Source organism: Rattus rattus, chromosome 10 (assembly GCF_011064425.1).
Source record: "Rattus rattus isolate New Zealand chromosome 10, Rrattus_CSIRO_v1, whole genome shotgun sequence".
Lineage (NCBI taxonomy): Eukaryota > Metazoa > Chordata > Mammalia > Rodentia > Muridae > Rattus > Rattus rattus.
The window spans coordinates 7,810,147-7,825,736 of NC_046163.1; the positions used below are offsets into that span (position 1 = coordinate 7,810,147).

Sequence of the window (15,590 nt, forward strand, 5' to 3'; positions counted from 1 at the left end):
TTGCCTGCATGTGCATCTGTGAGCCATGTGCACATAATACTTAAGGAGATCAGGAGAGGGCTCAGTGTCTCTGGAACTGCAGTTACAGATGGTGTTAGCCTCTGTGCACATGCTGGGAACCAAATTTGGGTCCTTACAAGAGCAGGCAAGTGATCGTACCTGCTGAACCATCTCTCTACACCCTACATTTTTTTACTATCCATTTCAGACACTGAATGTCACACAGAATTGTATACATTTGGGGAAATGGTGTCTTTCTTTTAAGTAAAATGGAAATCAGAATCAGGTTTAATATTTAACCAAGATCACACATACAAAATAGATTATATTAATCAGTTAACAAAAGAACACTTAGAATTATGCATAAGTTCACTAGCAATAATAAAAATTCTATGACCCTAACTTCTCTCACATTAAGCAGGAAAAGATTAAAACAGGTTCAGGAGTCACATGGAACATCTGAAGCATGGGTTGAATATTGTTCCCTTGAATACTCTGCCCCTGAGTAACAAAGATACAGAATCATGTACATGCCACTGGTAATTTCAGATAAACAAAAATTCATTTCAAAGTCTAACTATAGGTGTGATGAGAAACAAATCCAAATCTTAGTCTGCTCTGCCCTAGAAAAGAACAATACAATTCTGGGTTTTTGTTTGTTTTGTTTTATTTTGGTTTTTGGCCAAGCAGTATGAAATGAGACGGAAGTGCCCCAGTCCCAAAGCAGTACAGGTAGATGTAGACTGAGATATCTGAAAGAATAAGGACCAAACATGGCACAGATATGTTTGTAGGTCCTAGAACAGGCATTCTGAGAAAACTTAAGGGGCTACCTGGGACTCACAGCACATGACTGCTACAATCTGACAGTGTAAATGAAGACAGACTGAGGGATTACAGATGACATTAAGTGAAGGACCAAGGCCCTGGCAAGATGGCTAAATGGGTAAAGGCACTTGCCACCAATTCTAATGATCTGAATCCAATTCAATACAAAACAAGTGAATTAAAAATAAGTAAGGTTTAATGTTCAAAAAAATAAACAATAAAGATGCCAAAGTCTTGAGCACAACAAGGGCACCTCACACCTTTCCACAGAAACCAGAGCTGGCAGGCACATTAGCTATATGCCTGAAAAAGAACTCTGTGAGGGGAAACCTGTCATCCTCATAGCTTGAGCAAAGAAACTCAAATTCCAAGATCATATAGACAACACTTCCAATATCAGCAATATCCAATGGAGAAAGAAGCTCCACCCACTTCTTGAAGACCTGGTTCTATAGTGCTCTAGAGAGAGCAATCTTGAGTTTGTAAAACTAACACAAACAATGTCTAGAAAATTCAAATTGCAAAATAAAACTTAATTTCAAAATTTTTCATTTGTCTTATTTTCTGTGTATGGGTGCTTTCCTCATAAATGAACAACTATGTGACACCTGAGAGCCTGGTACCTGTGAAGGCCAGAAAGGAGGTGTCAGATCCCCTGGAATTGGTGTTATAGATGGTTGTGAGCCACAATGTAGGTGCTGGGAATTGAACCCAGGTCCTCTGAGAGCAGACCATGCTCTTAATCATGGAGACATCTCTCTGGGCCCACAATAAAACTCTTATTCTCAAAAGAATAGGCAAAAAGTATAGTCCTAAAACAAATACCCAAATTAGCGATTAAATTATAAAACCATGATCTGTAAGGAACATGAAATAACTAAGAATGTTAAAGTGGAAAAGGAAAGTGCTAAGAAGGTTCAAATATTTAGAAGTATGGTGGAAGAGATTTAAACGTGTACTTTATGTGATGGCAAATGGCAAAACTGGACCCAGCAACAAGAATCCTCTCCTAAAAGCTAGCACTCTATGAAATGAAAGCTACTCTTCCAACAGATGATAATCTTATAAGGTAATCTTATAAAGATGTGGATAGCTTTAACTATATAGAACGCTTTACAGTATCAAAAGTAATCCTCAACTGCCTTAAATTCAATTTTCTCAGGTGAACGTGGAGAGAAGCTGACCATCAAGAGCTCTGTAAAATTTTGGAAGACTGGGAGGTGACTAACAATGCTTTTCATTTAAAAACACAACAACTGAGGGCCAAAATTTAAGTTAGGTTTCACACATCAAGACAGACTCTGTAAAACAGAAGTTTCCAAAAGGAAAGGTTGAGCTACATACACAGAGGAAAGACAAAAATATCTGAAAATATTCATTAATACTCCTTAAAAGGAGTAAGATTGTTTGAAGTTTTTTTTTTTACAACAAAGTTTTAGTTAAAAAAAAAAAAAAAAAAAAAAGGAACTAGTTCTGTTCATTATAAAAGGATAAGGAGCCAGGCATGGTGAGGTAGGCCTTTAATCCCAGCACTTAGAAGGCAGAGGCAGGCGGAGCTCTGAGTTCAAAGCCAGCCAGGTCTACAAAGCAAATCCAGGATAGCCAGAGAAACTGTTTTGGAAAAACTAAAAAGGAAGGAATAATCAATACTGGAATCAAACCAGAAATTTCACAAAACACTAATAAACACTTCTGATGATTTAAAGAAAAAAAGGAAATGAACAAAAGTCAACACAAAGCTGGGTGTCAGAAAACTCCCATGATGTTGGATGTAGAATTAGACGGTATAGATTTCAGAGCCCAGAATACTTAGGAAAAGAAAGTTTCTAGAGACATCAAATGTTTCCAAGACTGTTTTCAATTGAGACAGTCATGAGAAATTATGTTAAGAAAAACTAAGTGATAAAAGGAAGACAACTTTGAAATTCCTATCCTGATATTTAAAATGGATTTCTGTGTTGGGCTGGCCATGCAGCCTCCCTCCTTCCAAGCTCCCTTTTTATAAACTGGGAATGTTCTCAGTCACTGCTCTACTGCTGGGAAGAGACACCACGACAAAGGCAACCTATAAAGGGAAGCAAGGAGCTGGGGCTTGCCTACAGTTCCAGAGAGTTAGTCGTGGACTTCATGGCAGGGAACCACGGCAGCAGGCTGGCCAGCATGTCACTAGAGCCCCAGCCCTGGCTGAGAGCTTTACACCCTGGCTTACAGGCAGCAGGCAGAGAATGGAAGAAGACACTGCCTGGCATGGGCTTCTAGAACCTCAAAGCCCACCTCCAGTGGCACACCTCCACCAAGACACCTCCTAACTCCTCTCAAACAGCCCACCAACTGGGGATGACCAAGCAATCCAACACAGGAGGAGCCCACGGGGCCATTCTCATTCAAACCACTCAGGGTGAAAGGTCTCGAGCCGGGCTGCCCTTCTTCCCTTCCAGAACTGGAGAAGGAACAAAGCAGTTCAGGCATGCTAGGCAAGCCCACTCGCTCCCTTCCCACTACTAAGCCAAATCTCTGGTCCCATGTTTTCTAATCCAGTGCTAATCCTAACACAAAATGCCTATTAAAAAAGAGAGATTCCTTTTTAAAACAGTAAAACCTTCAGAAGAGTTGGAAAATGAATATAATCTACACTCTCATGACTTTTACCAAGTTCTGTGGCACAGAACCCTCCCCTCTACATGTATTAATTTTTTTTCCTGAATCCTTTAAAATGTGTAATCATCAAGGCAGTTCACTTCTAAATACCTCATTTATGACTTAAGAAGAAGGATGTTTTCCTATGCAGCTGTAATGATTAACACAAGAAGTTTAACATCAACACTATTTTAAAATACTTCGTACACGTTAACACTATCCCAACAATCCCAAGCCAGATCTTTTTTGTCTGTTCTACTCTGATCACATAAAAACCATCCACTGCACGTGGCAGCCATCTCTCATTCATCTTCTTTAATCTACACACCTACAGCTTTACTTTCATGAGTCCATACTAATTACTTTGTTTAAAAGGCTCGACTTTGGAAATAAACGGTTGCTTTTACATTTTTATTTAGTTAAATATCCGGACAGAAGCACTACTCAGATGAGTCTTCCTCAGTGGGCCACACTAAAGACACATTTAATATCAATTGGTTGTTTTTATTTCTCAATTAATTTTTCTATTCTTTTTATATTTTAGGTTTATGGGGTTTTGCTGCATGTATATCTGTGCACCATGTGTGTGTCCGGTGCCCTCGGAGGTCAGAAGAGGACACTGGAGCCCCTGGAACTGCAGTTACAAAAAGCTGAGAGCCCCCACGTGGGTGCTGGAATGGAACCCAGGTCCTCTGGAAGAACTGCTGCGCTCTCTCTCCAACTCTTCAGTTAATTTTCTTTAACTAATACATAGAATAATAATTTTATTTACATAGTTGAGTTCAATTTGCTAATCAAGTTGATTATAATTTATTACGTTATTGATATTAGAAAATTTCTACATGATCAAATTACCAGACTGCTACTTTTATCTGTATTCCAAATAAGACTGACAACACAACTCACGATTTTTGATTTGAAGATGTCCAGCAGACCTGACAAATGAGTGTACTGATTTGGCACCTTTCGAAGATGAACCATTTCAAAGTCAGTTCTGACGCCAGGACCTTGGCATTCTCCCATGTACATTCGGCGCCATTTGTGATGTATCTGGACAAACAGCGGTACCTGGCTGTAGGATACGGGTAAAAAGGACCAGAAATCAAGCTCAACATTAAACAGGAAATAACCCTAAACCTCAAAACTGTCCCTGCTATTTTGATTTCAGAATTTTCCGTTTCTACAGAAAGAAGATGTTTAAACACAGACTCTCATTTACTACAAAGATCCATTAGGTTCTCCTCTCCTCACCCTAACAAGTTGATGAAGCTTACTGCACTTTAGCAAGAAAACTCTCACCAGCTCGGCAGGGAAGTCTTTCTTTCCTTACCATTTGAAGGTAGAACTAATTCTCACTATTCACAGGTTTCTGCTTCAGCCTACCCACTAAAGTGCATCTGTAACCCACAAAACAATACTAGCAGTACAGACTTCTGTGCAGCTCTGCAGAGAAGAAAGATTCGAGTCTCTCAGTTATTGTTTCAGATGAACTCAAACTAGGTAATGATGTGCCTTCCTGTCACAACTCCCACACCATGAGAGAGTGTCCTTTGATGGTCAAGTGGATCTGAAAGCAGTGTTTCTAAGAGCCAGAAGGCTGTAATCTGTCTACAGACAGCAGACGTGTGTAAAAATGACTCAATCCAACACAAGTTACAAGCTTTCCTGAGTTGGCTGCTGAGCTCAGTCTCAGTGTATCAATAATACATCTACCATACATATAACTCATAAAGTATAGAGTTGGTAAGAATCTGACCAAAACCTCATGAGAACCTATGCACTTCCCCTTAGGAACAATGGCTGATAAAACATAACATCTATGGTGTTTCTAGAACACAAATATGGTAAATTTCAAGAAGAGGCTATAAAATACATGCCCAAGTTATAATACTCCTTTGAAAACACAGCTTTGTCAGTTTTTTCATAGGAGGAAATAACCGGAAAGTTGGCTCCACCAATAGAAAGCTAAGCTTATGTTACCAAAACATAACAAAAATTTAAAAAGTCCAAAATATTCCTTAGGGCACTCTAGTGCATCAATTTCTCCACCAGTAAATTTACAGTAAGAGTCTCCTGATCCATCTGATACACAAAGGAAATACAACTCAAAGTAGCTGAATGGGTAAAGCTAACTTCATGTTCTTAAATACTTATACCTAAGGACAGAGAGTTGCTGAGCATGGTGGCACACGCTTTAATCCAAGCACTGAAGGGAGAAGAGACAGGCAGATCTACGTGAGTTTGAGGCTGGCCTGGTCAGTGTTCCAGATCACCTAGGCTTACAGAGTGAGAGCACACACTCTGTAAACAAACACACACACACAAACCACAACAAAACAAAACAGAAGAGGGGAGGGTCACAAAAATACATTAAAAACAACTCATTGAAAATTTAATCCCAAAATAATGTCTAATACTTTACAAATTTTTAAATTGGACTTTGTAGCAAAACTCATCCCTCATTTGAAATACAAAGAACACTGGATTTATTTTCTTTAGGAATGACCTCCCAAAGGGTTTTTTAATTAATTATACTCCTTTTGGGATTCCTGGTTTATTTTTCTTTTGAAACAAGGTTTCATGTGCAGTCCAGGCCGGCCTTAAATGTATGATCCCCTTGCCCAGGCCTCTTGAGTACTAGGACTAAAGATTGCTCTACCACATACAGCTCTGATTTCATCCTCACACACCAAATTCTAGTGCAATAATGTACAAAGGTAGGTACTAAATTCTTCATTATAGGAAAAGAGTAACAGTTAATAACCGTGCTGAATTACACTACAAGAATTTAACACATTTGAACATGTGTGAAGTGTACCTACCAGCCGGTGTTTCCCAGGGCAATAGAGATGGAACTGAGGAGGAGGTTACACTTGGACTCACTGAGAACCGCGTCACTGTGTGCAGCAGGGGCGATCACCACAAACTCACGCAGGCCATACCTTCAAGACACAATGGCCCCAGAAAAGACAGCCATTATTTGAAAAGTTTCCCTACAGGAAATTTAAGCCAAATCTATGTTATTAGACATTTTACTTCCCCCTATTCCCACCCAACATGGCAACTACATGCATTTACATTTGAAACTTTATTTAAAAAAAAATCCAGTATGTATATGTGAGTGTGGTCATGCCTGTGCCACAGAGCACATGTAAGTTGAGGGCCAAAGGATAACTTGTGTGAGTGGGTTCCAGGGATTGAATTTAGGTTGTCAGGATTATGTCGCAAGCAGTTTTACTCGCTGAGCCTGAATTTCTTTTTCCTTTTTCTCCCTGGAGGATTAGGAGTCAAAAACAGAATCTCATGCTTGCTAGGTAATTGCTCTACCATGGAGCCAACCCCAGGCCCCGACTTTTCTTTTTCCATCTTTTTCATCCCCTCTATTCACTAGAAATGAAGTCATAATAATTATATGAAGTTATAGTAAACATTAAATAATAATTTTGTCTTAGAAATCAGCTTATAAGGCTAGTAAGAAGGTTCTTGTTACACAAGCCTCACAACCTAAGTCCAATCCACAGAACCTCATAAAAATAAAGAAAACCAACTCAACAAAGCTCTCTTCTAACATCCACAAGGACACCATGACACATGACACATGACACATGACACAGACAGACAGACAGACAGACAGACAGACAGACACACACACACACACACACACACACACACACACACACACACACACACACTCACACACCCCACAAATAAAGCTCCAGTTTACTGGCAGTACTATGTCCAGCAATGTAGAAAATAAGCTAGACTACCTGAATGTTGGGGAAACAATTACCAGCCCTGATGTGTATGTATGTACTATGTTGAGATACCAACATAAAGTATCCTAAAGATTTCTTGTATTCCTTTACTCAAAGACACAGATTAGGCATGGGTTATACCACCATTAGGATATAGCTTCCTCTTGCTATGGTATCTACAACAGTGGTATTTTCTCATTTATTTGCCAAGTCATTAAAGCCACAAATTCGTGTCTCTGCATGTGTATGAGCGATTTGCCTGCATGTATGTCCATGCATCACATGCATACCTGGTGCTAACACAGGCCAGAAGAGGGTACCTGATCCCCTGAAACTGATGTTTCTGATGTTCTAAGCCACTTGTGGTTGCTGGGTATCAAACCCAGGTCCTCTGGAAGAACAGCCAGTGCTCTTAACAGCTGAGCTACTGCTCCAGCCCCTGCTGCCTAAATTTCAGAATATAGTAATAATTTAAGGCCAACGTGGTGGTCTTTCTGCCCAACTCATCTCCTCGATACTCTTAAGTTAATTTTAATAATTTTTAAATAAAGAAAATAATTTATGAACAGCATTACTCACATGACTTGCCTATTTTAAGTTAGTCTCTGCATGTGTAGTCATAAATCCTGCTTTTAACAAACTTTCCCAAGAAATCCCTTGGAATGCAGTATATAAAAACTCTACCTTGATCACCAGATCGGAACTGCTGAGACACAGACTATATTATAAGCCTATTCTAATAAATCCTCTCCATAAAAAACAAAAAGCAAACCAAACAAAAATGTTTTCCCTAAACTCTAACCCACTGTTTACTGTTTAGATGCTACTGTGACTCTGACAGAGTTTGAGGTTCCCCCAAAGAAGCATGAGCAACATTTGTCACTCCTCAGCTCACCTCCACCCTCTGACACACGACATCAAGATTCACCATATAAAGGCAGCAGCAGATAACTGGAAGAACCCAGGATATGAATGAATTATCCTTGGAAGAAAACAAGTTTCCTGGTGTTCTTCCAGAAATGTTCCATCTGTTCCTAACTATCACGGACCAATCTCTTCTGACCAGCTCTGCTCTCAGGGTGGTGGTATTGAAATAACTTAATGGGCAAATTCAACAAATATATCTGTACAGTACATTCCTGGAAGTTAAGTTCCAGAAAAACAAGAACATCTGCCTTCATGACACTGATACCTGTTGCCAAATAACCCTTTTGATTTAATACCATGGTGGTGCCTAAGTAAAAGGTTTTTTATTTTCTTCTACACTCTATGCATTATTTTCTGTGTGAATCACACACACACACACACACACACACACACACACACACACACACACACACACACCCCATCACTAAATGTCCAGATCCAAATCTTTTTTTTCTTTATTAGATATTTTTATTTACATTTCAAATGTTATTCCCTTTCCCGGTTTCCCCTCCCTGTCCTTCTACAACAGTGCTCCCCCACCCACCCACTCCCTCCTCCTTTTTTAAAAAAGATTTATTGCTGGCGCCTGAACCTCGCTGAACCCAGTCAACAGTTCCCTGCTCCCAAACCCTGTGGGAGAGAGAGCTCATCACCCAGACATGGGTAATTCTGAGACAACAAGGAAGGAGAGACTGCTACTTCTGCCCACCTTGGCCCACATCCCTGGCCCAAGAAGAAACTGTATAGGGCCTCTGGGAACAGGAAGATAGGGGCGCTCAAGCTGCAGAAGCCCTGTGGTCCAGACCTCGAGCAGATCTGAACGGACCCGGTCAAACAGCTCCCTGCACCCAAATCCTGTGGGAGGGAGAGCTAGACCTTCAGAGGGGCAAATATGCCTGGAAAACCAGAGGAGACTACTCTCTGCCTACATTTCTGACTCTAGAGGAAAACACCTAGCAACATCAGGGCCCCCTGTACACAGGGGCCCAGAAGTAGGGGCAGGCCCTTCTGGTTGCTACCCTCACCGAAAGCTGAAACCCAGCCCCGAGGAGCGACTTCAGCCCGAGACCAGAGGTAAGAACAACTTTTGTGCTCCAAGTGATCTGCCTGGTGGACTCAGGACACACGACCACAGGAACAGCTGAAGACCAGTAGACAGGAATGACTACACGTCTCAAAGCAGAACACTCTGTTCCCATAACTGGCTGAAAGAAAACAGGAAAACAGGTCTACAGCACTCCTGACACACAGGCCTATAGGACGGTCTAGCCACTGCCAGAAATAGCAGAACAAGGTAACAACAGAGACAACCAGATGGCGAGAGACAAGCTCAGGAACCCAAGCAACAGAAACCAAGACTGCATGGCATCACTGGAGCTCAATAATCCTGCCAAAGCAAACACTGAATATCCAAACACACCAGAAAAGCAAGTCTAGATTTAAAATCACATTTGATCATGATGATGGAGGACTTTAAGAACGACATAAAGGGGCTGGAGAGATGGCTCAGCGGTTAAGAGCACCCGACTGCTCTTCCAGAGGTCCTGAGTTCAATTCCCAGCAACCACATGGTGGCTCACAACCATCTGTAAAGAGATCCTATGCCCTCTTCTGGTGTGTCTGAAGTCAGCTACAGTGTACTTATATATAATAAATGAATAAAATCTTTAAAAAAAAAAAAAAAAAAAAAAAGAACGACATAAAGAACTCCCTTAGAGAAATGCAGGAAAACACAGGTAAACAAGTAGAAGCCCTTAGAGAGGAAACACAAAAATCCCTGAAAGAATTACAGGAAAACACAATCAAACAGGTGAAGGAATTGAAAATGGAAATAGAAACAGTAAAGAAAACACAAAGGGAGACAACCCTGGATATAGAAAACCTAAGGAAGAGACAAGGAGCCATAGACACAGCATCACCATCACATCAGAATACAAGAGATGGAAGAGAGAATCTCAGGAGCAGAAGAGTCCATAGAAATCATTGACACAACTGTCAAAGATAATGTAAAACGGAAAAAGCTACTGGCCCAAAACATACAGGAAATCCAGGACACAATGAGAAGAACAAACCTAAGGATAATAGGTATAGAAGAGAGTGAAGACTCCCAAAATAAAGGACCAGTAAATATCTTCAACAAAATCATAAAAGAAAACTTCCCTAACCTAAAGAAAGAGATGCCCATAAACATATAAGAAGCCTACAGAAAACCAAATAGATTGAACCACAAAAGAAACACCTCTCGTCACATAATAGTCAAAACACCAAATGCACAAAACAAAGAAAGAATATTAAGAGCAGTAAGGGGAAAAGGTCATATTCTTTAATATCTCTCAAAATCAATGGACTCAATTCCCCAATAAAAAGACACAGATTAACAAACTGGATACACAATGAGTACTCTGCATTCTGCTGCCTACAGGAAATACACCTCAGAGACAAAGACAGACACTACCTCAGAGTAAAAGGCTGGAAAACAACTTTCCAAGCAAATGGTCTGAAGAAGCAAGCTGGAGTAGACATTCTAATATCGAATAAAATCGATTTTCAACCAAAAGTCATCGAAAAAGATAAGGAAGGACACTTCATATTCATCAAAGGAAAAATCCACCAAGATGAACTCTCAATCCTAAATATCTACGCTCCATATACAAGGACACCTACATACGTAAAAGAAACCTTACTAAAGCTCAAAGCACACACTGCACCTCACACAATAATAGTAGGAGATTTCAACACCCCACTTTCATCAATGGACAGATCATGGAAACAGAAATTAAACAGAGACATAGACAGACTAACAGAAGTTATGAACCAAATGGACTTAACAGATATTTATAGCACATTCTATCCTAAAACAAAAGGATATACCTTCTTCTCACAACCTCGTGGTACTTTCTCCAAAATTGACCATATATTTGGGCACAACACAGGTCTCAACAGATACATAAAGATAGAAATAATCCCATGTGTCCTATCAGACCACCACGGGCTAAAGCTGGTCTTCAATAACAATAAAGAAAGAACGTCCACATATACATGGAAGTTGAACAATGCTCTACTCAATGATAACCTGGTAAAGGAAGAAATAAAGAAATTAAAGACTTCTTAGAATTTAATGAAAATGAAGGTACGACATACCCAAACTTATGGGACACAATGAAAGCTGTGCTAAGAGGAAAACTCATAGCTCTGAGTGCCTGCAGAAAGAAACAGGAGAGAGCATATGTCAGCAGCTTGACAGGACACCTAAAAGCTCTAGAACAAAAAGAAGCAAATACACCCAGGAGGAGTAGAAGGCAGGAAATAATCAAACTCAGAGCTAAAATCAACCAAATAGAAAAAAAAGGATTATACAAAGAATCAATAGAACCAAAAGCTGGTTCTTTGAGAAAATCAAGGAGATCGACAAACCCTTAGCCAGACTAACGAGAGGACACAGAGAATGTGTCCAAATTAACAAAATCAGAAATGAAAAGGGAGACATAACAACAGAATCAGAGGAAATTAAAAAAATCATCAAATCCTATTACAAAAGCCTTTTTTCAACAAAACTTAAAAATCTGGAGGAAATGGACAATTTCCTAGACAGATACCAGGTACCGAAGTTAAATCAGGAACAGATAAACCATTTAAACAACCCTGTAACTCCTAAAGAAATAGAAGCAGTCATTAAAAGTCTCCCAACCAAAAAGAGCCCAGGTACAGATGGGTTCAGTGCAGAATTCTATCACACCTTCATAGAAGACCTCATACCAATACTATCCAAACTATTCCACAAAATTGAAACAGATGGAGCGCTACTAAATTCCTTCTATGAAGCCACAATTACTCTTAAACCTAAACCACACAAAGACCCAACAAAGAAAGAGAACTTCAGACCAATTTCCCTTATGAATATCGACGCAAAAATACTCAATAAAATTCTTGCAAACCGAATCCAAGAACACATCAAAACAATCATCCATCATGATCAAGTAGGCTTCATTCCAGGCATGCAGGTATGGTTTAATATACGGAAAACCATCAATGTGATTCATTATATAAACAAACTGAAAGAACAAAATCACATGATCATTTCATTAGATGCTGAGAAAGCATTTGACAAAATTCAACACCCCTTCATGATAAAAGTCCTAGAAAGAATAGGAATTCAAGGCCCATATCTAAACATAATGAAAGCAATTTACAGCAAACCAGTAGCTAACATTAAACTAAATGGAGAGAAACTTGAAGCAATCCCACTAAAATCAGGGACTAGACAAGGCTGACCACTCTCTCCCTACTTAGTCAATATAATTCTCGAAGTCCTAGCCAGAACAATCAAGACAACAAAAGGAGATCAAAGCGATACAGACTGGAAAGGAAGAAGTCAAAATATCACTATTTGCAGATGATATGATAGTATATTTAAGTGATCCCAAAAGTTCCACCAGAGAACTACTAAACCTGATAAACATCTTCAGCAAAGTGGCTGGGTATAAAATTAAGTCAAATAAATCAGTAGCCTTCCTCTACACAAAACAAGCCGAGAAAGAAATTAGGGAAATGACACCCTTCATAATAGTCCCAAATAATATAAAATACCTTGGTGTGACTTTAACCAAGCAAGTGAAAGATCTGTATCATAAGAACTTCATGCCTCTGAAGATCTCTGAAATTGAAGAAGATCTCAGAAGACGGAAAGATCTCCCATGCTCATGGATTGGCAGGATTAATATAGTAAAAATGGGACTATTCCTTTCACCAAGTCAACAAACACTAGTATAAATATTAAAAGAGAAAGCAAGAAAGTTTATGCAAAAAACTAGCAACAATAAAACGTGGACGACTAGCTCTTTCTTTGACAGGGTCTTACTGTATATCACTGGCTGACCTAGAACTCACAGAGATCTACCTGCCTCTGCCTCCAAAGTGCTAGAATTAAAGGTGCAGCCCCAGCCAGCTAAGCAACTACATTATTTTAATGAACAAAGGATTCAGACAGCCATCATCTCCCAAAAGATTACACAACTGTTTTAAAAAGAGTCCCATAAAGAGATGATGAACGTCAGTAGTAAGCAGAAGGCACGTTGAGTCAGCCATCACGAAACACTTCACCATCACCACTATCAAACAGGAAAAGGACGAGGCCCTAACCTGGATCTGTCTTTACTGGTGAGGACAGGATGCAGTAAAGCTGGGTGAGAAACAGAATGCACGTTTTAAAAATAACACAAACAGCCAGTGTGCCAGCACACACACTCAGACACAAGAGGATGTCTGAGGTCACGTCCAGTCAGGTCTACATAGCGAGTTCCAGGCCAGCCAGAACTATACAGTGAGACTCCAAGAATAATAATAAAACTTCTTAAGTTAAAAATGACCCACCCCTCATCCTAGCAATCCCACTTCAGGGTCTAGACCAAAAAGAACAAAAGCAGGCACTCCTGTTCATGGTATCCAAACAAAGCAACAATCCCAATGCCCATAAACACCCTGAGCCAACCCACGAAATCATTCAATGAAACAGTTACTCTTCAAACAGAATAAATGCACATAAATACACCTTAAAATCAAAAGCCAGTAAGTCACAAAAGGATAAATACTCCACTTTTATGAAGTACTGAAGGATTCAAATTCATACAAATGGAAGATAAATGCTGGACCGCCAGTTGACTAATGGCTATGGTAGACATTTCATCTTCAAACCAAAACAGCTAGGCTTACTCTCATGTGTCCTTGAGGATCAGGGTACATTATCAGCTCTTCTAAGAACATTTTCCTGACTTGATCTATGTGTATTAGTGGGACAGACCTTCCATCAAATCTGTAATGCATGAGCCACTGTCTACTTCCTTCCCAAAGCCATAGCTTACTGACATAAGGTACATATGTTGGTATGTCTGTGTCTGGATCACAGTGTTTTAAAATATCGTTTTTTAAATGAAAGAAAATACAAGCACATTTATTATGTATCATCTTCAAATAGTTGTCTGCTCTTTTTCTAATTTTTAGGAAAGAGAAAAGAGAAAATCTCCCTGTAACTACTAGCAATATAGCAAGCATTTTCACAGGGTCTCCTGTCTCCACCCCTCAAGTACTGTGATTACTAGCATGCAATGCCACATCTGGTTTATGGGGTCCTATGGATCAAACTCAGAGTGTCATGCTTACTAAGCACTCTACCCACTGAGTTGTGTTCCCTAGACAGTATACTAAATGTGCCCCTCCAAAATAATGTTCAGAGACTCCGAATAACTGAGAAAGATGGAAAAAGTTCAAACGTGAGGTGGCGCTTGCATTAATGTCATCACATTTACAGTTACTTAGACACGTGGGTTTTGATTTTATCAAGTAACTGTTTGAAGTCAACATTTACTTAAATTTATAGTAATACACACTAAATCTATGACATCTAAGTATTCTCTACTGTTCATCAGAACTACAAGTAGGTATCACTCTGGGTTATGATGTGCAGTGTGCACAAGAGCTCAGAACAAGCATGAGACGGTAGCCCTGAGAGATGCCTATCAAACTGGCTCTTGGTTAGCATCTGGGATTCTGGACCTGAGGAAGGTTCTCCTCATTCTCCGGTTGATAAAAAAACTTACTCAGTATATTTAAAATGCTTGTGCAAATAATATGGTTACATTTTACACCTGTTTTCCTTTTGGGAGTCTGAATTTTGTTATACACCATGAAGACAAAGTATCCCTACTGACCAAGTCCTTTAAAGCTTTGAGGAGCTAGCCTCTCAAAAGCCTTCCCAACAGATGATGTTACTTTGTTGTGGAGGGAACTGAGTAAAACCTGTAGGATCTTATTAGAAAAACTTCTTCCGAGCTTATGTCAGCAAACCTTTAACTCCTGTCCTCTGCTGACTGTGCTTTGTGCCTGCCGCTATAATAAACAGCTTTAGTAGCAGGCTGTCGCTGCCAGTCCCCTAGTCAATCACTGAACCTAGAGGTAGTGGGCTCACCTTAAAACACATTAGCTCGGTGTGGTCGCACACACCTTTAATCCCACCACCTGGAGGGCAGAGGCAGGCAGATCTGTGAGTTTGAGGTCAGGATGGTCTGTCCATACAGAGTTCTCAGACAACTAGGGCTATGCAGAGAAACCCAATCTCAAAACAAGCAACAACAAAACACACACACACAATACACACACACACACACACACACACACACACACACACACACACACACACACACAAAATATCTGAATAAAAAGGATACGTACCATCTTACCAGACAATGTGCTCTTGGAGGAAAGTCATTATTCATACATAGCAAATCTTGCATTGATTGAGGAATAGCATCTACAGAAACATTTGAGAGTAAAAAACACATCGATTTAAACTCTAAATTGTTAGGTGATTTTATATATGCTTTGAGAAAAGCATGTCTTACTAGACTGCAGTTAGCAATTGTCAGTTTAGACTCCTGACAAATAATCTTT

The 15,590-nt window shown here is 39.8% G+C and overlaps 1 protein-coding gene across 1 annotated transcript in view; it reads right to left on the reverse strand.

Moving 5' to 3' along the window:
* Window positions 1–15,590, reverse strand: part of Rab3gap1 (RAB3 GTPase activating protein catalytic subunit 1) — a 70,523-nt gene that overhangs the window by 33,526 nt on the left and 21,407 nt on the right. The window contains exons 5-7 of the mRNA XM_032915549.1: window positions 15,372–15,450; window positions 6,288–6,407; window positions 4,372–4,537 (exon numbers count right to left, since the gene is read on the reverse strand). Of these exons, the coding sequence (XP_032771440.1) occupies window positions 4,372–4,537; window positions 6,288–6,407; window positions 15,372–15,450 (365 nt within the window). The remainder of the gene's footprint in view (window positions 1–4,371; window positions 4,538–6,287; window positions 6,408–15,371; window positions 15,451–15,590) is intronic.